Consider the following 27,582-nt stretch of genomic DNA (forward strand, 5'->3'; position numbering starts at 1 on the left):
GTTTTATCCCAACAATGAAACTGAAAGGTAAGTGATTGATAGGATAATTTGCTACATAAGAGTAATCCCTCTTATTCAGGTTTTCCATGATGAATTCTAATGTAAGCACAGTGAATACTCCAATCAAATATGGTCAATGGGAACCCATCTTACTATATACTTGTATATTTTTACAATTCACTTTCCTAAAATTTTGTTTTCCATTGTCTTCTGTTACTATGGTATCCTTTCCTTGCTGGTTGACTAACCTTTCCTTGCTGTCCTTAATGTGTTCCACTTTCTTTGTTTACTCTGCATTCTTCTTTTACTACAGTTTTTAGTTATTCCCTTTTCTACTTGTTCTTCTTTTTGATGTTTATTCCTTCAGCTCCCTTTTCTCTCCAATCTTTGAATGTTTTGGAAAGAATGCAGCAAAATGGGGCTATGAAGGTCAGCCCAAATACACAAAATGATGCATCTCTGCTGCTTGTGGAAGCGGCCTACAAAGCTGATTTGCTTCTCTCAGCCTGCAAAAAGACACAGGCTGCTAGCAGCCCAGCCTTCAGCCTGTGTTGTCCACAGCCTTATGTTGAGTCTGATCTTTGCCAGAGCTTTTCCCTTGACGGTAGACAAAGTGCCTTTCTACTCCTTTCCTAGTCTAGTGTGACCACCTGTGAGAAAAGTGTTTATTCTCAACTTTGCTTTTAGGTTTTGGTGGCATTTTAAAGTCTCAGACTCTGTATAACTGTGTACAAGTCCCTTTTAGCTTCATGAGCAGCTACAGCACAGTGTTCCTAGCTGAGGGCTTCTATTTCACTTTTAAACACAGAGAGAGAGTAAGAAGGCATGTGAACTATAGAAGAAATACAGTGGTGCTCTTGCCATGCAGGGGGTTGTGAAGCTTGCCTCAGACGGCAGCGCCAAGCTAGTTACCAGGGGTAGCAAACCACTGCTTCTGGTAACTTTAAGAGCTGAAATTTGTTTTAAACCAGAAATTCTGCTGTGATAGTGGTTTAATACATCACTCCAAGCTACCTGCAAAGTGGTTTTTATTAAATTTTTTTTATTACATTCGACATATCACAACAAAGCTTCGATTTGAAAATATCATGCATCTGCTGCTCGGATGAGTAGTGAAACGTCTTCAATGATTTCTCAGCAAGTTCAGTAGAATTACCTATACTAGATATACCATGACCTGGATGAATGAAAATCTTCATAGTCATCTGCAAAATAAGCTCCCTTCATGCATTTTAAATGTTTTAAAAGCCTTCAAATGTGCGGCCCTCTCAAAACCATGTATTTTATTTTATTAATGTATTCATTCTCCTGAATCTAAAATATGCCTAAAGACATCTGGGATCCAGTATCCGGAAGCCCATTATCCAGAAAGCTCTGAATTACGTAAAGGCCGTCTCCCATAGACCCCATTATATCCAAATTTCTAATCTTTTCAAAATGATATTACTAAATCAGCTCTGAAACCAGTGCAATTTGCAATCAGCTTATATTACAGACAACCTTATTTTCTGCTTGTAAATGTGCGATGACCCGTTAAGCTTAGCTTCTCAACAGCTGCTCGGAGCACACCAAGCATATTCACACTACAAAACAAATCGTATTTAGGTTAAAAGCAATAGACGTTATGCTAAAAATAATTTTACAAAAGGTGTGTTTGTATGGTCATATGAAAAAGTTTGGGAACCCCTCCTTATTCTTTGGAGTTTTGTTTATAATTGTCTGAGCTTTCAAAGTAGCAACTTCCTTTTAATATACAGTTAGGTCCATCAATAATCGGAAAAACAACTTTTTTTCTGATTTTGGTTCTGTAAATTATTACAACAATGAATTTTAAATGAAACAACTCAGATGCAGTTGAACAGCAGACTTTCAGCTTTAATTCAGTTGGTTGAACAAAAAGGTCAGGTTGCATAAAAATGTGAGGAACTAAAGCCTTTAACACAATCACTTCATTTCAAGGGCTCAAAAGTAATTGGACAAATTAAAAAACTGAAAATAAAATGTTAATTTCAATTGAAATGCATGCTCAGATCAGATGGGTTCAGATCACGTGACTGATTTGACCATTCAAGAATATTCCACTTCTATGCTTTAATAAACTCCTGGGTTCCTTTGGCTGTATGTTTTGTGTCTGTATTATGAAACGCCTCCCAATCAATTTGACTGCATTTACTGTAGCTGTATTTGAGCAGACAGTAAGTCTCTGAACACCTCAGAATTCATTTGTCTGCTTCTGTCCTGTGTCACATCATCGATAAATACTAGTCTCCCAGTGTACCTGGCAGCCATGCACGCCCGAGCCATCACACTGCCTCCGCCATGTTTTATAGATAATGTGGTATGCTTTGGATCATGAGCTATTCCACGCCTTCTCCATGCTTTTTTCTTGCCATCATTCTGGTAGAGGTTGATCTTGGTTTTTCCCGAACTGTGTTGGCTTTTTTAGATGTTGTGTTTTTTTTGTTTTTTTTTAGCATTTCTACTATGAGTGGTTTGCACCTTGCAGTGCACCCTCTGTGTTTACTTTAATGCAGTCTTCTCTTTATGGTTGACTTGGATGTCGATACGCCTACCTCCTGGAGAGTGTTGTTCACTTGTTTGGCTTTTGTGAAGGGGTTTCTCTTCTCCATGGAAATGATTCTGCGATCATCCACTACTGTTGTCTTCCGTGGACTTCCAGGTCTTTTTGCGTTGCTGAGTTCACCAGTGCTTTCTTTCTCAGGATAAACAAAACTGCAGATTTTGCCACTCCTAATATTTTTTTTTTTTTTTGCAGCTTAAGGATGGCTTGTTTCAACTAGGGATGCACCGAATCCACTATTTTGGATTCGGCCGAACCCCCGAATCATTTGCGAAAGATTCAACTGAATACCAAAACCATTTGCATATGCAAATTAGGGGTGGGAAGGGGTAAACATTTTTTACTTCCTTGTTTTGTGACAAAAAGTCATGTGATTTTCTTCCCCGCTCCTTCTGCCCGGTTCGTCCGGGAAGAAGGATTCGGCCGAATCCAGCTGAAAAAGGCTGAATCCTGGATTCAGTGCAACCCTAGTTTCAACTGCTTGGAGAGCTCCTTTGACTGTAAAATCTTCCACATACAAGCACCCCCCCCCCCCTCAAATCAACTCCAGGGCTTTTATCTGCTGAATTGATAATGACATAACAGAGGAATTGTCCACACCTGCCCATGAAATAGCCTTTGAGTCAATTGTCCATTTGCTTTTGAGCCCCTGAAATTAAGTGATTTTGTTAAAAAAAAGGCTTTAGTTCCTCACATTTGTATGCAATCTTTTTGTTCAACCCACATAAAGCTAAAAGTCTGCAGTTCATCTGGATCGGAGTTGTTTCATTTAAAATTCATTGTGTACAGAACCAAATTTAGAAAAAATTGCCTCTGTCCAAATATTTATGGACCTAACTGTATAACATGCCTTATGGAAACAGTAGTATTTCAGCAGTGACATAAAGTTTATTGGTTAACCGAAAATATGCATCATAACAAGATTAGACATAATAATAACAGATATTACATCAATACTTAGTTGAGCCTCCTTTTTCAAATGTAACAGCCTGTAGAGGACTCCTATAGCCTTTAATGAGTGTCTGGAATCTGGATGGCGATATTTTTGACCATTCGTCCATACAAAATCTCTCCAGTTCAGTTAAATTTGATGACAGCCTGCTTCAAATCATCCCATAGATTTTCAATGATATTCAAGTCGGGGGACTGTGACGGCCATTCCAGAATATTGTACTTCTCCCTCTGCATAAATGCCTTTGTAGATTTTGAAGTGTGTTTAGGGTCATTGTCTTGTTGGTATATCCAACCCCTGTCTTCAACTTTGTGACTGATGCTTGAACATTATCCTGAAGAATTTGTTGATATTGGGTTGAATTCATCCAGCCCTCGACTTTAACAAGGGCCCAAGTCCCTGAATTAGCCACACAGCCCCACAGCATGATGGAACCTCCACCAAATTTGACAGTAGTTAGTAGGTGTTTTTCTTAGAATGCAGTGCTATGACCAAATAACTATTTTTTTTTTCCTCATCAGTCCAAAGCACTTTGTTCCAAAATGACTGTGGCTTGTCTAAACGAGCTTTTGCATACAACAAGCTACTCTGTGGCGTGAGTGCAGAAAGGGCTGCTGTTGTTTGTGCAAAGTGTGCTGAATTGTAGAACGATGTACAGATACACAATTTGTAGCAAGAAGTTCTTGTAGGTCTTTGGAGGTGATCTTTGGTTTGTCTGTAACCAATCTCGCAATCCTCCACATATGCCGCTCCCAGGGGCCGTAACTACAGAGGAAGCAGACCCTGCAGCTGCAGGGGGGCCCAGGAGGTATAGGCGGCCTATGAGGCCCTAATTAATGAGAAATGTCAATATATATTGGTAAAACAGGCCAACCTCTGGAAATGTTGGGGGCCCTAAAATTTATTTGCTGTGGGGCCCAGTAGCATCTAGTTACTCCACTGCCCGCTCCTCTATATTTCATATTTAGGATACTTTTTGCTGGTAATGATACATAGACGATATGATGCTGGAAAGTTCAAGATTTTAGGCAATTTTCAGTTATTTTTAAAAAAAAAAAAAAAAAAAAAAAGTTTGCAGCAGAAAGGCATGGGTACCCATTTTAGATTTGGTAGAATGTTTTCTTTTCAAAAAATATATAGTTTTGGGTGGTAACCATATCTTTCTGTGTTTTTACCCCACAAAAAATACAGTAAATGTGTTGATTTTTTAGTTGCTGAAGTAAAGTCCTGGACAATTTGGATGTGCTAACTTCATATTGGGCAATCCTATTCAGGGTGCTTTTTCTTGGTACCTAATACAGTGTGGGATATGTGGAGCAGCAAAATAAAATCTTTGAAATTATTTTTCAGAATTTTGATATATTTTTATAAAAAACGCTACATTTAGACAAGATTTGATGTTTGGTAGTTAGGAGTAGAGAGACAATTACCCGTTTTGGAATCGGCAGAATGTGTATTTTTCAAAAAGATATGGTTTTCTGGGTTAAACCAGTACACGGCCAAATTTTTAAAGCACTGCTCTAAAATCTCCATACTTCTGCTTTCAAAGCCAAAACTTCCACAGTAGTATTACCCTAGCAAACCATACATATTTGGAAAGAACGGAGTCTGACCAATCCAAAATAAATAAATGTCTTTCCACTTCAACCTGAATAGTGTCAATGGTTTCCTAAAATTGTCTGTTTTTATTTTAGAAAACTTTTTTTTTTTTTTTTTTTTTTTAAATTACCTCAAAGCTTCTAGTTTACAGCATCTTATCTCCTACAGATAAATATGCAGCCTTTAGGGGCCCCAAAATGAACACCCCCCCATATGATCCATCACTAAATCATTCTATGTTGTTTCAGCTACTGCAAAAACACATGTAATGCATTTTATGTGAGGTAATGTCACAAAACAGGATGTTCACCCCAAAAAGCCACATTTTTTGGAAAGTACACATTCTCCCGAATCCAGTGTAGGTAAATTTCTTTCTATTCTAATGTACCAAACCGCAAAGCTTTCCTAAAGTTGACGATTTTAATGACAATTCCAAAAATCACCTCAATACTTACACTTTGTTACATCCTAACTCCTGCATATGTTTAAGAACCATGATAAAACATCCTGAATATGAATGCCAGGGAAACACTAAACAGTTTGATGCCCAATGTCCATAGGTTTACATGTACAGGCCCCAAAATACACTATAGTGCATTTCATGGCTTAAATTTCTAATGACTATTCACACTGACTGTTTGTTTTATGTGGGATAAAGCTGCAAAAAAAGTATGCTGACCCCTGAAGATTCTTTTTGGAAAGTACATGAATCCAAAATGGTTAATTATGTCTTTGTACTGCAAACTGCAAAGCTTTGCTAAATTTTTAAGGTTTTTATGGCATTTCTGAAAATCGCTTAAAAAATGCACATTTCTCACGCTATTTCTTGCTTACAAAGATAAAACACCCTAAATATGAACATTATTGGGCAAATTTATCAAAGGTCGAATTTGAATTCATGTGGATTTTTTTTTAACGAATAAATTTGAATATACTCACTGCTCGAATGGGAGGTTATTTAAGAAAAAACTCAAACGAAAATTCTCGACCCGAAAACTCGAATCGAATTCAAATTTGATTCAACTCGAATAGAGTTTTTGAAAAAATCTCTGCAAAAAAAACTTGAATGTCAGGAAGACTATTAACATCTACAAATGGGTCACTGGACCTCTCGCATTGACTTCTACATGAACTCTGCAGATATTAGGTGGTAAATAGTCGAATTTGAGTTGTTCCCAGGGTGCAGGTAAGATAAATCTCAAATTCGAGATTGGATTATTCCCAACTCGAATTTGTGAGTTTTGACCAAAAAGCCAACTTGGAAATTCGAATTCGAAATTACAATTCGACCCTTAATAAATCTGCGCCTAAGGAGTCTACTAAACAATTTGATGCCCAATATGTATAGATTTAACCAAGTATGTGGTCTCTAAGAAGCCTATACTGAAAATAGTGTATATGAATTTTCTCGGCTTCCAATTCAGCTGCTGCAAATATGGCACCTTGCCAGCATGTTCTGTGTAGTAAGACACCCTAACTGTCATGGGTGTCCGCAGAAAATTTTCCAGGGTGGGGGGGCATTGAAGAAAACATATTACACAAATTACTTGTACCCATATTTTGGTTTCCTCACAAACCTAACAACAGCTTTTCTATAAATATATAAAGTAGTAACTGACTTAGCCCATCCGTTCCCTCTTCCCTAATGTTCTCTGTCTCTCCCTGCAGCCACTCTTTTCCAGCATTTCTCTCTCGCCAAGCAGCATCTCTTGTCCAGCCATTCCCTTCCCGGAGCCCATAGGCGGAGGGTGATATTTTTTTCTTTGGGAATGCTAAAGTTTGCCATACATGGGATGACTTAAAATGGTTGTTCACCTTAAAATTAATATTTAGTATCATGTAGACATTAATGTTCCAAGATCAAACCAATTGTATGGTTTTTCAGTTTAGATTTTTGTTCAGCAGAATCCCAATTTGGTATTTCAGGAGCAATCTGGTTGCTAAAGTCTTATTTGCAGCAACCAGGCAGTGGCTTAAACAAGAGATGGGAATATGAGTAGTAAAAGGTCTGAATAGAAAGATGCGTAATAATAAGTAACAATCACAATAAAATTTGAACCTCACAGAGCAATCGTTTTTAGGTGCTGGGGTCAGTGGCCCCCATTTCAAAGCTAGAAAGAGAAGAAGAGGAAGGCAAATCATTCAAAAACTATTAAAAATGTATAATGAAGACCAAATGCATAGTTGATAGGAAAAGGACATTCTATAACATACTAAAAGTTAACTTAAAGGTGAACCACCCCTTTAAAGCTAATATCAGATGTAGCTGATAAAACTAACACCACCAACTCCTGTGGCTCTTTCCGATTTCACCATGCAGAAGTGTAGGAAGGAAAGCTTTTCCACAACAAAATATTAAGGGTGTAAATACACTCACAACTGCACATTATTTAACATGAAAAGAAGTGGGCACTGACTCCATTGAGAAACAGTAGGTATGAAATGAAATTCTAGTTACATTTATAATTTCCCCAAAAAAGAAAGGGTAAATGCAAAACACATACTTTAGCAGTATAAATGAAATTCTAATTTTACATAAAGTAGCCTCATGCACCAGATTCATGTTCAAGGCCCAATGCACATAAATGACACTAAAATACAATATAGGTTGTTTTTTTTTTTTTCCAATAAAATTTACATCAATTCCTTTCCTTTTTTGTTGTCTTTTGACCTCTCTCCCTTCAGTTCAGTTTCCTTATAAGCCTCTTTGATTTAGAATTCTGTTATTCCTCCATTTCTGTCACTCTTTCCTCATTCTCTTCTTTCTTTCGTATATATATTTCTTCACTTTCATTGCTTATAGCCTACTCTTTCCTCCAGCTCTGCATGTTTCTTTTATGCACTTTTTTTACCTGTTTTTTCACCTTCAGCCCCATTAATCCTTTTAGCGAAATATGTTTCCCAGTCATACAGTATTATATGGGCTTTCCTGAAAATAAACAAAAAAATCAGCCGAACAAAGAAAATAAGGAAAAAATGCACGAGCAAACACCCTCAAGCAAAATATTCTTTATCAGGGAAAGGGTTAATTTAGGATTGGGGCATGGGTGACTGAGATACCATTGATATAAGGAGTTTAATTTGAGACAGTTAGTGAAGCAGTTTGATTTAAGTTGACCAGACCTCAGTCCTCAAAACCTATACAGTACCTGTCCTTGGGGGGGATGAAAGCTACTGCAAATATTCAGAAGCATTCAGAGCTGATCGGGAGACTGCACAAGGATTACAGATCGTTCTTATCTATTTGCCTTCTCTTCTGCCGTTCCTTCAATTTCCACAGGCCTGCCCTCTTCTTTGTGCTGATTGGTCTATTTTGCAGTCTGTTATGAGTGGTGTGTGCTGATTGGAAAAGTTTCAAGGGAAAAACTTCAATCAGCGCGCAGCTGATATTCTACAGCTTCAGATTTTACAGGCATGGCTGGAGTTTTTCTGTGTTTAACCAGCGGGTAATCCGTAAGATTTTGTTTTGTCTTTTTTTTTTCTGTATGTCAGGCAGCAGGCAGGTTATCATGCACACAGCCGTTCTCTCTCCCTACAGCCTCCCCCCACAGCCATTCTCTCCCTGCAGCCTCCTTTGTCTAACTCTAGCTGCTCCCTCACTGTCACCACAGCCTGTTCAGACGCTCTGCTGACTGCCTCTCCCCAGCCAGCACGACTGCATCAGGGGCGCGCACAGTGATGAGCTGATCACAGATTTTTTTAAATAAAATTTTTTAACGTTACTGGCCCCCCCCCTTACCCCTATGTGTGGATGACCATGCTAACTGTAGATCGCTAGGAAACCATATATTTTTATAAAGTACACGGTTTTTACAAATCCAAGATGGGTAAAGATGTGTTTCTACACCAAAGTACCAAACTGCAAAAAAAAATAAAGTATCATGAACAATAATGCAGGTCTAAACCAAATGAAATAAAAGTGGGAAGAAAGGGGCAGTAGCAGCCGAACAGCACCAGCAAATCTGTTTTTGAAGCTGTACCTGTGACAATCACATTGCAGGGCCAACATGACAGCCCCCTTGCCATTTTGGCTTGGCTATAGGGTTGCTGACTCTCCCAACCCTTTGCAGAAGCAACAAAACTGCCAATGCAGAGGTAGAAGCTCTAACTGCGCAGAATGAATTTCCATTTGTTCTTGGCACTTCGGATATGTGCTGGCAGGCAAGTACTCCGTATTAGAAGAGAAAATAAATGAAAAAGTACCTATTTCTGGTGCATTATCTGAAACTAACTGAACTTAAAGTTTTGGAAGGCAAAAAAGCCCCTTAAGTGTGATGGCTGACCATCTGGAGTCAGGGGGCCATCAGCAGTCATCTCAAACCTTAGATGCCGGAAGCTATACTTCTGCCTTTAAGCTATGTTTTTTGTCACCAGTGTCTGACCCCTAAAGTGAGAGAACACAAAATGTTTCAAAAACGGCTGGCATTTCGCGTAACCAAAATGTGAAATTCTTCTGGCACTTAAAGGGTTAATCTACAAGTACCCAAGGTCTCCAAGTATTTTACTCAGTGTGATGTCTGCTGCTACAGAACATAGTTTGCAGGGCTATGTTGAAATGAAAAATTTCTTGGTATCCAGTGTGCATTGAAAAACCTGCTGGCAGTGAAAATGTGGGCAGGCACCAAACTTAATATAGATAATATAGCTTCATGAAATAATAACAAGAATGCGTAATCATATTTTTATACAATATTATTTTATATTAGGTTTGCATTTAGATTTTTTTGAAAATGTTAAATTTATCAGAATCCTCTCTTTCCGTAATTCCGATTCTGTTTTAAGTTGTTGCCATTAACTAGACATTTGAGTTGTAGTCTCTGATACTTTTATAGTTTTTATATTTGACAGCCTGATGAAACATTTAAACATTAAACATCTTTTTCAGCATCCTGGGACGTATAATTAGAGTAACTCAGGAAGTTGTCACTTACAGAGAATGGATATCTAAACATTGGGGGAAGAAGGTGAAGTCTGATCCTGCTTACAATGGTAAGAGTGCTTTGCAGATAGGTTTCTGTCTGTGGAATAGCTTCTCTGTAAAGTTATTTAAATTAATTGCATAAGTATATACGCCCCCGCCCATCAAATCATTATTTAGTATATTCATGTTTGGCAGCAGTGTATATGTAAATCCGGACACTGCAATTTCATCAATTATTATTTTTAAAACTGAAGCTCTGCTGGTTATCATGGGGACTGTGAGGGTTCAGCCTTTTCAAGTGCAGCCACAAATTCTCTATTGTATTGAGATTTAATCTGACATTTCAGGACAAAATAATATTGCTGTTTTGAAATCATTCTTGTGTATTTATGGCTTTAGGCTTGGTTGTACATTTTCTTGTTTTTTGCTGTAAGGTTAATCTTCTCTCAAGCTTAGGTATTTTGCAGACTGCATCAGCTTTTCCTCCAGGGCTTATTATTTTATTTATTTTTTTAATGCTTTCATAACACCCTAAAAAGCTTTCCAGGGCCTGCTGCAGAGAAGCATCTGCACAACATGATGTTGCCACCACACATGCATCCCCATGTCATAGTGGGATGGTGTGTTTATGATGTATATTGTTTGGCTTACACCGAACATGGCATTTAGACCGATTGAAAGAATGCTCAATTTTGGTCTCATCAGACCATAGAATTTTCTCCCACATATCTTCAGGTAAACTGTTAAGAACGTTCCAGCAGCACTCCAATAAGGTAAAACAAGTGATTTGTTTGTGCCACAAAATAGGCAACATTTCGGACTTAACCAGCGCTTTATCAAGCCTTCAGGTAAACTGTAGGTGTGGTGTCATGTGAGTTTCTGTTAACAGTGGCTTTCTTCTTGCCTCTGTCCCATAAAACTGTCATTGGTAAAGAATCTTGGAAACTGTTGTATGCATAGTCTCTCACTTCTCAGCCACTGAGGCTTGTAAATCCTTCAGAGTTGCTGGCCTCCCTTACTTTTGGTCACTCGCTTTTGATGAACAGCCTGTTCTTAGTAGATTTACAGCTGTACTATACTCTTTCCATTTTTTAATGATTGATTTAACTGTACTCTTTGGTATATTCAGTGACTTGGAAACTTTCTTGTGTCCATCCCTACATGTGCACATGGCAACTCCATTGTACTAATTGTAACTTTAGAATACAATTTCCTGCATCAGTGATGATTTAATTGGCCATACTTATGCAGTCATTTTGTATTCTTATTTAATTTAAATTCCTCAAAGTTTGTGTGCATACGTTATGGTGTTTCTTATAAGTTTTCTACATTTTTCTATGGGATACAAGAGACATCAATAGTCTGATAGAATAGAAATTCTGCAACAGCACAGTGCCAGAATCTGGAGATCTCTGTTATTGAATTGCTCCAGCGGACAGCATCAAGCTTGGTTTAGAGCTGTGTTTAGGTCCAGAACTGCCCTAGGAAATGCACCGAATTGCAGTCTCGCAGTCTCTTGGTGTCGTGGGTTTGTGCTTCATAGGCATGGCCTAATATTTAATCAGTCCAAATATGATTTTTCTTCAGCACACCACTTACTTTTTTCAGGGTGCATCCACTCCCAAGCTGTCTCCAAGTCAGCCAAATTCCTTGTCTTGAATAACAGGATATGAAGCACACCATCCTCAGGCTTTGCCTTTAAAACATTTAATTTCAGCGTAAATTCACACACAAGCTTTCAAGGGAAAACCCTTTCCTCAGGTGCATTACACACAAAGTGAACCTCAGGCTTTAAGTGCCCCTTACATCATGTGACCGTTCACCAATTTCATTAACCCTTTAACATCTTAGTACAAAAAAGTCCTTATTCCATAGCCATAGAGTCTCAATTCATTTTAGGTGCATAATTCAATATCTGTAATACATAAATAAATAATTCATCCTAATTTAAAAAACAGTTAATACAGTAAGAACATCATACAAATTAATCCAGTATCAAAGTCTTACATTATTCAATTATAAAAAACATTGCAAACTAAAATTTTCATTTAATCCCATTGGCATAAGAGAATCTAGTCGTTTTATCCACACTGCCTCTTTTCTTAGTAACCGTTTCCGTATGTAACCTCCTCTGATAGAACTTACTTGCTCTAATATTGTCCATCTTAAAGTGGTGGTTCACCTTCAAACAACTAGTTGTTTTCATATAGATCACCAGAAATAATGACTTTTTCCAATGACTTTCTATTTTCTATACGTGACCGTTTTTCTAATATTGAAGTGTCAAGTGTCTTTTTTTCACCTTCTAAAGCAGCTCTGGGAGGGGGGTCGCTGATCCTGTAAACGGTTTTAAATTGATACATTTAGTTGATACATTTCTTTTTTTTGTCCCAGCTGAGCAGAATCTCTGGGTTTCATTACATGCAGGTGTTAGAATTGATACAATTATTGCTAATACTCCAGAGATGCTGCTGAGAAATGTTGCAAAATTGTAACAGTTCAGAGTCTGCACCTGAATTACTGAGCTGCCTGACTCAAACACCAGAGACACGAACATTCAACTTTAAACTTAGATTTCGGAAAAACAGTGGGTGTGCTAATATTTAATCAGTATTTATGTAAAATATATCTCATCTGTCTGCTTTTCTAGGAAACGAAGTGACTTTGATAAATTTGGACAAATGTAACAATAATGTGACTGAAGAGAACACTGATTCTGGACAGGCTAAGAATAAAATATCAGAAACACTTTACAAACACTCCTCTAACTCATCTGGTCCTCTTTCCTCTTCTTCTTCCACACTCTCAAGTTCAAGTGATGTGGTAAGTCGGATTGGTCTGCATTGGTTACTTTTTTTATTTCATGTGGTTTGCTTTGCAAATTGATACAAAGATAATTACTTGGATTCATGACATAGAGGACAACCCCTGCATTTACATACCCCAAAATTACAGGTTAGCATTCTTTTCTACTTGCATTTTATGGTTTCTCAAAATTGGGTGGTTTTTAGCAGCCCCAGGGAAAACTTTAAGGGTAGAACTTGGGCGATTTTATCTGCGATACCTTCCTTTCCGAAGAGATGAGACTAATCGGATGCGCCGAGTCTAATGTAAGTAATGCAAATGTCGCACGTATGAAGCTGTTTGCATCCAACACGACTGACGGATGCGAATGTTGCATGCTGCATCTTCATCCGACAGTCGTGTCGAATGCAATCATCTTCTATGTGCGGCATTTGTATTACTTACATTAGATTCGGCGCATCCGACATAGCGCCTTCGATTAGTCTCATCGCATCAGAACGGAAGTTATTGCAGGTAAAATTGCCAGTGGAGTTCTACCCTAAAAGCAAGGGGTTTTTACATTGATCTTCTTCAGGTCTTTTAACCAGCTTTAATCAGTTGGCTAGAAAATTTTCAGGAGTGCATAAAATGTAAGCAGGCAGATAAATACTACTTTCATTGGTAAATATATTTACAAATACATTTACAATAACTTAAATATTCAAAACTTTTTAATTAACGTATTTTGGATAGTTGTTTAGAATTACATTTTCTTTCACTAAAAAACTTTTTGGTGGGCCCTTTAATGTTTGAAACATGAAATAACTTGTCCCAACTTATTTTTCATTACATTCGTAATGTTTAGTAGATATGCAGAGTTTTAACATTCTGGGTGAGAGAATACTTGTACAGTACACTTGGCAATATGCAGCCCACTTTGCCTGCTGTCTTTGCATGACCACGTGTCTTCCATAGAAGAAAGTCATTAAACGTCTGTGCATTCAGGACTCAGACGGAACTCCATTCAAAACTTTGAAGCAGCCAAGTTGCAGGCAAAACAGCGACAGCCGAATGGGCCATCAGGATTTCTGCACAAGCTCCTTGCAGCCCAGTAGTAAATCACAAACTATCCAGAGCGTCAGCTCTTCAAACAACAGCAACAAAGCCCAGGTGTGTAGAGTTGTACTAAAGTACATATAAATTACACAATATGACATTACAATTCAACATGATAGGCTTTCTTCAATATTTTACTTTGAAAAATAACAGTGTGGACAATAGTGTTAAAGTAATAAACTTATTAATTGATGTAAAATTCTAACTTGAACAAAAAATAACCCCCCCCCCGTTTTAGAGCTGTGGTTTTGCAAATCATGATGTTATTTATTCTAGCTCTCTAAGTCTTAAAACTAAAGGCTGAAGCAAGTGCACATGGCAGATTTTAGCTTAATGGAATTAGCTTCTGGAATACTAGTGAGGATTGCTTGTGAGGTGTCTAAGTCCTATCTAGGGGCCTTTTTATCAAAAGTTGGATTTTAGTGGTGTTAGAGTTTTTGCAACCACGACTAAACTTACAAACTCAAAAATGATGAATGTCATGACATTCATTAAAAGTTCAGAATATAAAAAGTATTAACGGAAAATGACACTGAACAATGCGGAAAAAAAAATACCTCTAAAAATTCAAGTTTGTCAGACAAATCGGGAAAAAAACTGCTGAAACCTTCTAAAAGTCTGAATTTATCTAAAATGGTCCAATAGGATCAGTACAACTCCCATTGACTTCTATAGGACCTCAACAACTTTTACCTGGCAAAGTTTTGTATAATTGGCATTTGTGGTTTTGACATTCGCTAAACCTAGGAAATCACGAGCTCTTAGAGAGTCGTGGAAAAAAAAACGAATTTCAATTGTTGGTAAATGGGCCCCTTAATATTCAGCAAACTGGCTGTTATAAATGATTAGACCAAAACTCCAGTTTTGTCCATAGGACAAACCCAAGCAGTACTGCTACATGATTGTTGAGAAGATACTTTTCAGTTCTCTGGATTAGCAATAGTCTTTCGCCACCTTTAGCCAATGACGTGGTCATTACAAAACCTTGTTTCTTTTCTCTTTCATCCATTTATTTCTAGATGTGCTATTGTACTTAGGAGCATTGTTTTGTTGCATGGTCGATTTTCAGTCAATTTTGTTATCCGAGAGGTGGCTTTTTTTGTTGTTGTTTTTTTTGCATTGCATTGCATCAAACAGGGTATTGTGCAGATACGCATGGCTGATTAAGGAGCGTGAATGCAAAGTCTCATGTTTCTTCTCCGAAATCACTATTTGTGTACCTGCTCCTGAGCCAACACAACTGTTCTGGCTGCAAACAGGAGAGGAGTCGAATACCCACGTAGGGGCTGCTTTTCGGTCATATTTCAGCAGGGAGATTTCCATGTGGCATTGGCCTTAGCACTCTGCATAACAATTGTGGCTGCAGTCAATATTTTTTTTGGAACATTACAAAATTAGAGGTTTCAGGAATTTTCCTCACCGTTTATGTTGTGTTAAAATTCAGAATACTTTTTAAAGAGAGCAAGCTTTGGATTTTGGCCGTTTTGATAGAGCACCCAGGACAGATATCAAACCACCTGCTTCAATAGGAAGAAAGGATTGGGATATACCCTTAAAGGGCAAGTCAACCCCAAAATAAAAATGTGCTTAAAGGGGACTTGTCACCCAAAAAAAATATTTAAAATCCTATTTTATCACATTAGTCAAGCAAGATGAACTTTAATTACACTATATAAATTATTTGAATCTTGTTTCCTTCAGTCTGGGAATTCATAATTATAGCAAGCAGGCAGAAGTCATTTTGTGGACACTGTTATTAAAGGAAAACTACGCCCCCAAAATTAACACTTGAGCAGCAGATAGTTTACATCATATTAAGTGGTGTATTAAATAATCTTACCAAACTGGTCTATGTATTTAAGTAAATCTGGCCCTTTTACATTTCTTGCCTTAAGCTACCATTTAGTGATGGTCTGTGTGCTGCCTCAGAGATCACCTGACCAGAAATACTGCAACTCTTAACAGGAAGAAGTGTGGAAGCAAAAGACAGTACTCTGTCTGTTAATTGGCTCATGTGACCTAACTAGTATGCTTTCTTGGCATGTTTGTGTGCACGCTGAATCGTATAATCCCAGGGGGCGGCGCTTATTTTTTAAAATGGCAATTTTCTATTTATGATTACCCAATGGCACATACTACTAGAAAAGTATATTATTAAGAAAATGGTTTATTTACACGAAGCAGGGTTTTACAAATGGGCTGTTTTATGCAATATCTTTTTATAGAGACCTACATTGTTTGGGGGGGGGGGGTATAGTTTTCCCTGCATCATAAAGTTTTGTTTGTGCACCAGAATAAGAGACCTGATGTCCATCCCCATGTCCTGGCTACACAATCAAATGGTAAAGAGAGCTGTGGGGGGGGGGATGAGTAGTGCAGTGACATCTAGGAAGTGCTGAATGGAAAGTGAAAGTAATTGTCTGCCCCGCCTTAGGCATAGAGGAGAGACAGACAATATTTGATTTGCAGCTGAGGTTTTTAAATGAGCTTACAAAGTCTTCGTTCCCCAGCAAAGACAGATCTGTTAATCAGCTGGCTTGTCTTACATTGTATCACAGTTTAATCCTACAGGGAAGGGCAGAGAATAGACAGGGACAGCCAAACACTGTTTTTAGTAGTTTTACATATACAAATAACTTAAAAAATAAAAAAAAGTATGCTTTCATTTATTATGCAAAACATATTTTTTGGGTCGACATTCCCTCTAACTGAAATGCAAATTAGGACTGCAGCTCTCCCTTATGGTATCCATCCCACCTCTCCCCTAGCTTACATAATTATCCGTCCATTGTGGGGAAAAAACAGAAGCCTCACTTTCTGGGGACTTTCAAGGAAGAGTCATCACATTTCTTTAGCATTGTCATTATCCGAAGTATTTGTTTCACTAGTTCCTTGGCTTCATGGGACAGCCTTATTTCTTAGTTTGTGTTTTGTTCTTCTCTGCTGGTGTCCTGGTCCTAGAGTAGTAAGCACCTGTTTACCACTTGGGATACCAACACCAAGAAGGGATACATCTACAGTAAGTACTATTGGAGGATCTTCATCATAATGAACTAGGAGAGATTTAGATGTCCATTGAACTCCTTTTTCTCAGAGATTAAGGGCCTGTCTGGCTGTTGCCTTGTGAGCTGTGGTAGAAATTAAGCAAAGCACAGAATGCTTGGAGCTCTTATTTACCCCTTTGTTAAGGTGCATCATGGATAGTTTTCACTTTATGTTGGGCAAACTCCTAAAGTTACCAAGTCCACACGTGTTTTTTTTTTGTTTTTTTTTAAATCAAATGCCTGAATAATCAAAATGAGATACCTCCCTAAGGCGGTCAGCCACTGTACTTTAAGTTGACCACATCCTCAAAATATGATACAACACCAGGACAGGCGGGTAGCAAGGTTTCCAAATGTTGGGCTAATCTTGGTACAGTGAAATTTCAAACAGATGACATTTAACCATAATGCACCCTGGTGTGTGATAATACTCTCTATGTCTGCAGAAAATTCATCTATCAACAATTGATCATATACCTGGGCAAGACAAGTTTTGCAAAAATTGTCACCAGCTAGTATAGCTAGCAGTTAAACAACACCAATACCATGTTTGATTTACTGTGCATTTAGGAATCTGTTTTTGGTTTAAATTTTTGGATGTAAGGCATATGGTGCTGGTTTCTGTGTTTTGTATACCTACAAGTTTAAGTGACATGGGTGAACCCTTGAAAGCTCCCAGTTCTCCAGTAAAAAATTGTGGAAATCCTTAAAGGACCAGTAACATCAAACAATTAAATTGTTTTAAAGTAATAAAAATATAATGCAGTGTTGCCCTGCACTAGTAAAACTCCTGTGTTTGCTTCAGAAACTCTACTATTGTTTATATAACAAGCTGCTGTGTAGCCATGGGGGCAGCCATTCAAAGGAGAAAAGGCTCAAGTTACACAGCAGATAGCAGATAAGCTCTGTAGAACATAATGGTGTTATCTGTTATCCATTAGTTATCCTGTGCCATATAGCCGTTTTTCAATTTCCGCCATTGCTACTCAGCAACTTGTTTATATGAACTATAGTAGTGTTTCTGAAGCAAACAGATCAGTTTTAATAGTGCAGGGCAATACTACATGATATTTTCATTACTTTAAAACACTTTCAGTTTTTGGTGTTACTGTTCCTTTAATTTCTTTACTGCAAGTGACATGCAGATTTTTTTATTTACTTTACTTCTGGCAATGATTAGGATTAACATCTCACTGAACTGAGTGTCCTCAACACTCAAAGATCTGTGTGTGGTTCAGTGTTAACCTTTCATATGTTTAAATGAATCCCAAATATAATACAGTATGTATAGGCATATAGTTAACGTTTGTAAAAATAAGTTATATTAAAATTTAAGGATCAGTAATGCCAAAAAATTAAAGTATTTAAACTAATGAAAATATCATGTACTGTTGCCCTGCACTGGTAAAACTGATCTGTTTGCTTCAGAAACACTACCATAGTTCATAAAACAAGCATATAAACAAACTGCTGTAGCAATGGTGGTTAAATAGTGGATAACCGATAACACCATTATGTTCTACAGAGCTTGAACAAAAAAAGATTTAAGCAAGGAAGAGCCTGAGAGGCAGAAAAACTGCTCAAGTGAATTTATTTATGTTTCACACTGGACTATTTACATGGACTTTATGGACATTGTTATTCGATTTAATGCTCACCTTTAGGGGGAGGGTGATAATTGGTAATGAAGATCACATTGAGGTCATTTCATGTTTGTATGCTTTAAAAGTTTCATTGAGCATTCTGTGTATTACACTTGACAAAGAGCCAGGAGGCTCGAAACATGTAGTGTGAAACATAAATAAATTCACTTGAGCAGTTTTTCTGCCTCTCAGGCTCTTCCTTGCTTAAATCTTTTTTGTTCCAGTTTGAAGTGTACCCAGGTGGAGGTACTTAACAAGGATTGAAGCCGATGAATTGTATGCATTCGGGTCACAGGTAACAGTCACCAGACTGATTTGAATGTTCTACAGAGCTTATCTGCTATCTTATTGTGTAACCTGAGCCTTTTCTGCTTTGAATGGCTGCTACACAGCAGTTTATATAAACAATAGTAGTGTTTCTGAAGCAAACCCATCAGTTTTTATCGGTGCAGGGCAACACTGCATTATATTTTCTATTACTTTAAAACACTTGGTTTTTTTTATGTCTCTGTTCCTTTAATGAACATGCTGAAGCCATTCTTTGTTGCATTGAGTTTTCATTTAATCCTTTTATCAAATTCTGCTGAACAGATTCCAGTGCCCTTTGGGTCACACATAAGCAAATAAAATCTGCCTACTTATTCCTCAGCAGCTTCATTGTCTGTGTACAGGGTAGCTGCCTGACCAAGTTTGGTCCAAAACTGGGAAGATTTCAAAAAATCACATCATGTGAGGACTGCTTTGGCATGCTGGTGCACACCTTTGCAAATGTTTCTTTGTAAATCCACTCTGAACTTGAGGGATCAAGTAACCCCCCCCCCCACACACACACACAAACACACACAAAAATCAGTGAACAGCCTCTTTGAAATCTATAGATAACTGCCACTCTGGTTGTTAACAGGTGAACCATAAAGGCCCCCAGTATACGGGCCGTTAAAAGACTGAGTTGGCAGCTTATTGGCCCGTGTGTGGGTCCATCCAACTAGCTTCCCCAATTGATATCTGGCTGAAACTCAGCCGCATATGTGCGTCTATGCGGTCCAGCAATCCATTCTCATCCGATCGTGGGGCCCTAGGGCCCACGATCGCATGAGCCCAATGTCGCCCACTTAAATGTTGGAATATCGGGGAGAGATCCGCTCGTTTGGCGAGTGGATCACTATGTCTATGGCTACCTTAAGGCTGCAGCCTTAAATCCTTCTCCTCCTCTCCCTCAGTAATTTGCTTTGGCTTTTGGCTTATGAGCATACTCCGTTCTTCTCAGTTTAGATGACTAACACACCCTCTAGTCTAACCGCCAATGAAAAGATAGCATTGCCGGATCCAATAGAAACTCTGCTTTAGCTGCATGATGCTATTTTTGTCTCCTGAGCTTAACTACCATTACAGTGATCAAGCCCAGCAGAACTTTTTGTCAAAGTTTATGGTCATGTTTGCAGATATCAATGTTACTGATGTGTCAGGGAAAATGGCTGCTGGATGAAAGCTGCTATTTGTTTTAGGAAAATGTGATGGCGCTGGCAAATGGAGGGGGTATATACAGTACAAATATGTGGCTTGGGTTGGAAGATACGCCCAACTTATATAGTTGGTAGGAAAATGTTGGCTTTATATGTCTTTAAGTTTTAAGAAACTCAAGGTGTATGGACTGCTGTAGATGTCACAGGAGAAATTTGTATAGGCTTAGGAAAGGTACAAGTTTTCCCAAATACAGTATTAAAGCATGGACACTGGGTACACTGTTGATCATCAAAGACGCCACTTTTTTCCATATATATTGATTTATCACATATGTTGTGTTGGCAGACCTGTCTATAACTTCTTGACAACTCACCATAATCATTGGAGCTCTAGGCAGCTGGGGAGCTGCATTTCTCTGTGAAATACAGCTGTGACTCAAATGTGTCTACTGATTACTTGTTAGACACATACTATATTACCAGCTAAGAGGTAAATATCTGCAATTCTGCTAATCTATATAATGTATGGAGGTGGTTATAATGTTTAAGATATTTGAATATATTTAAAATCACAATACAGTTATATGTTCTATTTTTATTACTATTATTATATATTCTATTATGTTGTTATTATTATTGTGACCACTTTAGGACTTGCTTTACTTATGCCTTTAACAGCTTAAGGCAGGGGTGTCCAAACTTTTTACAACGAGGGCCAGATTTGGTGAGGTGAAAATGTGTGGGGGCCGACCATTCTAATTGTTCCATTATCTGGGAGCACAAAAGAATGGGAGGCCCCAAAATGGACAGGGCAACTCTAATGTACAATAGTTTGTTTCAGCTTATACTTGAGGGGATAATAAATAATTATTTACCACACAAATCAGCCCTGACAAGCTTCCTGCATCTGCACCAGAACGATAACATAACTCTGTGCATAACCATAATGCTCATATGCCGATGCCCCTAACGCAAAGCAGATGGTAGATGCCTTGCCACTCCCAGCAGTGTGTGTGTGTACAGGCTACTTGCCTGGGACTGGCAACCTTCCCCCGTTTCTCCTCCACCCCTCTGTAGCTCACTCTGACAGCCAGAGAGAGAAGACAGTTGTGGAGGAGTGTGCTGTGTGAGTGCAGAAGAACAGAAGTCTCCTGCACAGACTGACTCTGACTGAGGTTTACCTCGTAGTCATGGTGGGTGGCAGCACACTGCAGCTGGCAGTCTCTCTGAGTCCCCTGAGACATCCACACACTGTCTCCCCAGTCCCCACCCAGTTTCCACAGAGGGCAGGCTCACAGTCTGACTCCAGCCAGCCAGAGTGAAGCCGTGGGGAGGGGGGCGTGTCTGGGCAGCACAGCTCTAGTGACGTCCACACTCTCACACACCCAGTCTCCTCACAGGCCAGCCAGCGAAACGGGGGGCGGGGCGTGCCGGCGCAGCAGCAGCAGTCTCTCTCCTCTCCAGGGAGCTGCACTGTACTCCGAGGAAATGAGGTGCCTGCCGTGGTGGACTTGGTGGTGAGGTTTGTTGGTCTGTGGCCGCTGGGAGATTAAGTTTTGGCTTGCTCCCTGTTCTGCTTAAAGTATCTTTTACAATGAGGACCAAACGGGGTTTATACCTGGTAAATCTACAGCTCTGAATATACGCAGATTGTTTGCTAATCTCAGCCTCTCACATGATAATCAAGGCCATAGAACGGTTGTGGCTTTAGATATTGCCAAGGCGTTCGATACGGTGGAGTGGGGATATCTCTGGCACATGCTGCAGTCCTTTGGTTTTGGTCCCAAATTTATTGCCCTGGTTCAATTGTTATATGTGGCCCCCTCAGCAAAATTAAGAATCAATAATGCATTGACTGCTCCCTTTCTGTTACACAGGGGAACGAGACAAGGGTGTCCCCTCTCCCCCTTTTTGTTCGCACTGGCTATTGAGCCCTTAGCCCATTTAATTAGGAATCATGCAACTATTTCTGGTTTTAAGCTTGGACATAGGGAGGGCAAGATCCAACTATATGCGGATGACGCCTTACTCTACTTAGGCGACAGAGGTGCTTCCTTGAATAATGCCATGAGTACTTTGTTGGAGTTTGGCAGGATGTCTGGTTTACAATTAAATCAGTCCAAGTCCATGGCTTTATTGTTGGATCCACTTTCAGACGATGAGTGCCCTGAAACCTTTCCCTTCCAAATTGTTACTGAATTTACATACCTTGGGGTGGCAGTGTCGGCTACTCTTGGGTCCTATCAACGGTTGAATCTGGATCCGCCTTTGGACTGGATGGGGACTAGGCTGAAATCTTGGTCCAACTTACCTATTGGTCCTTCTGGTAGGGTTCAGCTTATTAAGATGCTCTTTTTGCCTAAACTTTTGTATGTGCTTCAGCACGCTCCGGTGTGGATTCCTAAATCCTACTTTGTTAAAATTAATGTCTTATTTCGGCAGTTGATTTGGGCCCATTCCAGACCTAGACTTAAGCTGGACACTTTGATGCGTGCTAAATCCAAAGCAGGCCTTGCTCTGCCGGACATGCACTTATATTACTTGGCAGCTCAATTGGGGCATTTAGTTACAAGGGTGGAGAATGCTCATCATAGGACTCTTCACTCTCTCTGGGCGCAGTTGACGGGGTTGGATTTAAATCCCATTGGATGGTTTCTGAGTAAGTCCACGTGCATCCCAAACCAAGCACTGAGTCTGCCTCTATTCCAATCCCTATGTAGAGTCTGGCATCTAGCTAACAGGGTGATAAAGTCCTCCACTACTGATCCTATTACACCACTTTGGAATAATCAGATTTACCCAGCCATTGCCAAGCTCGGGCCCATGCCTCAGTGGGTTCAATGTGGTATTACGACTGTGGGAGATGTCTGGCTGGATGGCAAGCCGATCTCTTTTGCTCAGTTGAGGGATCTCCATCACCTCCCGCAGAACCAGTGGCTGAATTACTATAGACTTAACCGTGGCCTTAAAGCAGCTCACAAGCATAGTACCATTTCTCTCTCTACCCACCCGTTTCTGCTCTATGTCAACAGGGGCCATACTAAAGGTCTAGTCACCATGCTGTACGCTAGGCTATTACAGGGTGCTCATGGCAGTAATCTTCAGGAGCTTTGTCACAAATGGGAGGCTGATGTGGGTGCTATTTCTGAGGAGGAATGGCAGGAAGCGCAAGACTCTATCCTTTTGGTTTCCCCTAATTATAGATTTCGCACCGTTCAATTATATATTTTCCATAGAGCGTACTATACCCCTGCTAGGTTACATCTTATTAATCCTGCTACTCCTAATCTGTGTACTAGATGTGCCCTGGAAAAAGGGTCTCTTTTGCATATGTTGTGGAGTTGTAGCAAGATTGTGCCGTACTGGGGGTCTATCTTGGACACCTTGGATCGGGTTTTGCAAATACAGATAGATAGATCGCCAAAAGTGTGTGTTTTGGCTGTTTTACAGGATCTACACCTTACCCAGTATCAGCTGCTTTTCTTACAGGAGGCTTTACTGTTGGCCAAGAAACTTATTACTCAGAATTGGAGGAACGTCGCTCCTCCCACGTTTGCTTGTTGGAAGCAAAGTATGATAGTTGTATCCAACATTGAACAACTCGTCTATTTGAAACTGGGGTCCCTGCTAAATTTAGTAGGATTTGGGGTCCCTGGTTGGATGAGTTCCCCCTTCCACATGGCAGCTCGACTCCTGGGTGAATCACTGTTTCGGTGCTATGGTGCTGTTATGGCTCTAAAGTCCTTTTGCTGCATGTTCTCTGATGGTTCTGTATCAGTTTGATTTGTATAGCTCTCTCATATTGCCTTCTGTACGGATGTTGATGTATAGTGTAACATCTATATACTACATGCATGTATCCTGTCACTGACTTGTTGGACAATGCTATGTTTCCTTTTTTTTTTTTTTTTCTTTTTGTTTGTGCTCCTGCTGTACGAACGTTTATGACTCATGTCCTTTTATGTTTTCAATAAACTACCTGAGTTTAAAAAAAAAAAGTATCTTTTAGGAATTTGATGCGGCCAATTTAAAATGGATCGCGGGCCGCAGTTTGGGACACCCCTGGCTTAAGGGTTTCCAATGAAGTGTTTCTTTTTGAAAAACTACACAGCAATAGTTTTTGTTTGGCTTGTAAGCAATAAAGAAAAAAAGGTTTAATTACAGTGTTGGTAACTGATGGGTATGGAATGTGATTTATGGTTTTAAGGTCCCCCCTAACTTAAGTTGTATTAATTAGCTGTTGAAATAACTTTGTTGCCAGATTATATAAATAATCTTTTAATTTCCATTCTTCCTCTCAGCATGGCACAACCAGACTATTTCGATCCACCTCATCCAGCAAAAGTTTCCAGGGACATCCCAACACAAACCAAGGCACATCAGTGCCAAGCCGGCACCAACAGAGTGGAAAAGCACAACATCAGCAATATCACAGCAAGAAGCGCAAGCACAAGCGGGAAACAGACCTGTGCAGATAGTTGCTTTAGAACCTGACTTAAACATCCGCATTGTGCTGCAGAACAGTTATACTGGGCCCTCTTCCTCCCAGAAGCTGATGCTGTTCAGACTGTTTAAGCACCTCATTTGTTTATTTTAATTTTCCCATCTGGCCATGGAATGGATCATGAAGAATTGCAACCACAAAAAAAAAAGAGGGGAAAAAGAAAAAAAAAAAAATATATAAAAATATGGCTTGCTCATTTGGAAAAAACATACTGGGTAACTCACAATATATTTGCACTTCCTATCAGCTTTACCAGGCTGATTTGTAGAAATAAGAAACTGTTTGTTGGTGAGAGAACAAAAAGGGGGGTGCATTTTGTAGAAAACCTCTACTTTCAGGCATGATTTATTTTAAATTTAATTATTCTACTATTTTATTGTGCATCCTATAAAGGAAACCCCATTTTTTGTATTTGTGCATCTTTTTACAAAAAAAAGTTTAAAACAAAAAGGTTGTAATTGGACTCAGGATCTATGAGTTCACATTGGTAATCCCCTTCAATTCAGAGTTAGCCCCAGACCATGGCCAGGGGTTTTATCCCTTTGTGTGGAAAAAAATGGAGACTTTGTCATAACAAAACAGTTTTTAGTAAAAAAAAAAAAAAAAAAAAAAAAAAAAATATGTACGTTTCTCAAAAATAACATGTACATGCTGATGTTTGCATACCTGTCTTTTTATAACAACATATGGTTGTGTATGCAAACCTCTGCTGATTTAGTTATATTGTATGTACATTGTGGTTTGTAATGCAACTATTGAAGGATTTTAAAGCTCTGTTTACTTGTAAATTCTAGTACCTTGGGGTTTTAGGACATTTGGTGAATTAAAAACTTTATTTAAAAAGCACTACATTGATACACAGCGTCGTACAATATGCTTATACATACTTGCTACAACCCAAGGTAATTTTGTCATCTATCAAATCCAAAGAAAGAACTGGTGTTTATTTCAAATTAATACTCTGTAATAATTGAGGTTCATAAATGCCATGTTTGCCTCTTAAACTCTCTCCTAATGTGTTCCTTGCATTTCCACTTACCATTCATGTTGTTTCTTCGTGTTTATCTTCCTCTTAGAGTTCCAATATTTACATGTTTTACAATGTAACCTCAAAAACGTTTACCCTCATTTTCATGTTATCCACTTATATGGTTTAGCAGTAAATGTGAATCTTGTCTCAACATATTTCAAACCAAAAACTATTAATCGACGTGCCAGGCATTTGTCCGACAAATCTTAAGTTGGACATCCCTGTTTTAGGTTACTGTCCTTAATGACCAGGTTATTTAAATAATGCTTTATTTGGTTTGTCACCCGCGTGTTTGAAATTGACCTTTGAAATCCAGTTTGACAGTTTTATTCATTGACACTGGGATTATAGGGCTTTATATATCTTGCTAATTTTTTCTCTTAATTTTCTTTGTTGTATCCGATATCTACTGCTGAGAAGGGAGGATATTTAATGCATTGCACTAATGTACTAAAGGGCTTTCCACAACATGTGAGCTTATCTCTTTCCTCTTAAAGAATTCAAAGCCTATATGTCTTTCTAAGGGAACATTAATCTGAAATTTTAGATTGTAGTTCATTAGTGGTATTAAAAAATATTTCTAAATGTAGTTGGCTAAATACTAAAGATCAGCAATATTTATTTTATGTGTAGTATTCTTTTCTTACACCCACTCAAACTGCCCCTCATCGCATTCTCTACAGGCAGCTTCCTGGATTGTCTCCTTTTGGTAACTGGCAGTCCAAAGTAGTATTGCTTACACTTGCAGGTTTACACTTTAGTATCCTTACATCCAGCACGTTCTGCTTTTATGTTTGTTACATCCCTGCTGTTTACAGTGATACATACTTATTGCTGAAAAGACTACCTCAACTCTAGTCATATGCATGTTTGTACAGCTTTGTTAGTCAAGAATAGATTTGTTTTGCTTTTTGTTATGCTCCGTCTTCCTTGAAATGCCATGTCTTCCTGTTATACGATCTGCTAGATCCTAGCAGATCTTCAAAGTCAATAAGAAGATGGTAGGTAGTGGGATGGCTTAACAATCCGACATTTGTGACTGGAGACTAAATTGGTCTGATAGTGACAAAACAAAGTGACTAAGACATAAGTTACAAGTTATTCCGCAATCAGATGCATGCTGCTTTTGGAAAATAATCATACCCAAAGTATTACAGTTTTTAAATTTTGTAGAGGTTTCATGCACTAGTGGGCTCCATTACTATACATTAAAAGGAGTATAAATATTGCTCAATATGCTGTTATAAAGTACTGCAGTACAACTGCGCCACCACAGGGGTTTAATAAAGAGAGAAAAATGTAGTATAATATGCAATATGCCTTGGGACTGGTGCACTCCAACCTAACTGTTTTGCTTAAAATTCCCTTCATAATACCTGCTTTTTTAGCTATACCATTACTTATTATAGGCCTCACACTACCCTTGACTAGGGTTAGTCATTTGTTTTAATTCTATGTGCATTATTAAATTTAATGAAGGTTACATTTTGATTTTGGAGTTTCTGCAGCACCAGTCTCTCTGTTAACGTTCTTGTAATAGTGCAGTTGTTCTGCAATAATTGTACATAGCATATTGAGCAATATTTTAAATATACTCTGTTTAAAGTTTGGAATTATTTTGTGACTGCAACCAGCACATCACTTACTGCCTCAACAATAAATGTTATCCTAATCTGAACAAATCTCCTCTGTGTGGTGCAGAATCAACTAATTTTCTCCAGGAGTCCTTTGGCAGCTGGAAGCTTCACAATATTTGGGTAAAATATTGATTTGTTTTATGAAACCTAAATCTCTTTTTTGAGAGCAAATTGAACTAATGAATATGAATACTCTAGGTAAAGCAAACAAATTGCCTTGTCAGAAGATATTTCAGTGTGTCACTCGTGTTCTAATTATGCAAAATTGGTTCCAGTTGGTAAATGCATTGGTGCAAATTAATGACTGT

The 27,582-nt window shown here is 38.7% G+C and overlaps 1 protein-coding gene across 4 annotated transcripts in view; it reads left to right on the top strand.

The window, feature by feature from the left end:
- The window catches only part of tent4b.L (terminal nucleotidyltransferase 4B L homeolog), a 62,540-nt gene extending 37,314 nt beyond the window's left edge, over window positions 1–25,226 (top strand). The window contains exons 8-12 of one of the 4 annotated variants that reach the window (XM_018257780.2): window positions 1–27; window positions 10,018–10,121; window positions 12,704–12,876; window positions 13,813–14,007; window positions 24,405–25,226. The exon at window positions 1–27 is cut by the window's left edge and continues 100 nt beyond it. In XM_018257780.2, coding sequence (XP_018113269.1) covers window positions 1–27; window positions 10,018–10,121; window positions 12,704–12,876; window positions 13,813–14,007; window positions 24,405–24,581 — 676 coding nt within the window. In that variant the 3' untranslated portion in view covers window positions 24,582–25,226. The remainder of the gene's footprint in view (window positions 28–10,017; window positions 10,122–12,703; window positions 12,877–13,812; window positions 14,008–24,404) is intronic. The other 3 variants (XM_018257782.2, XM_018257783.2, XM_018257784.2) reach the window with 3 other exon arrangements.
- Window positions 25,227–27,582: the final 2,356 nt, after the last annotated feature.

The sequence above is a fragment of the Xenopus laevis genome, chromosome 4L (genome assembly GCF_017654675.1).
Source record: "Xenopus laevis strain J_2021 chromosome 4L, Xenopus_laevis_v10.1, whole genome shotgun sequence".
Classification (NCBI taxonomy): domain Eukaryota; kingdom Metazoa; phylum Chordata; class Amphibia; order Anura; family Pipidae; genus Xenopus; species Xenopus laevis.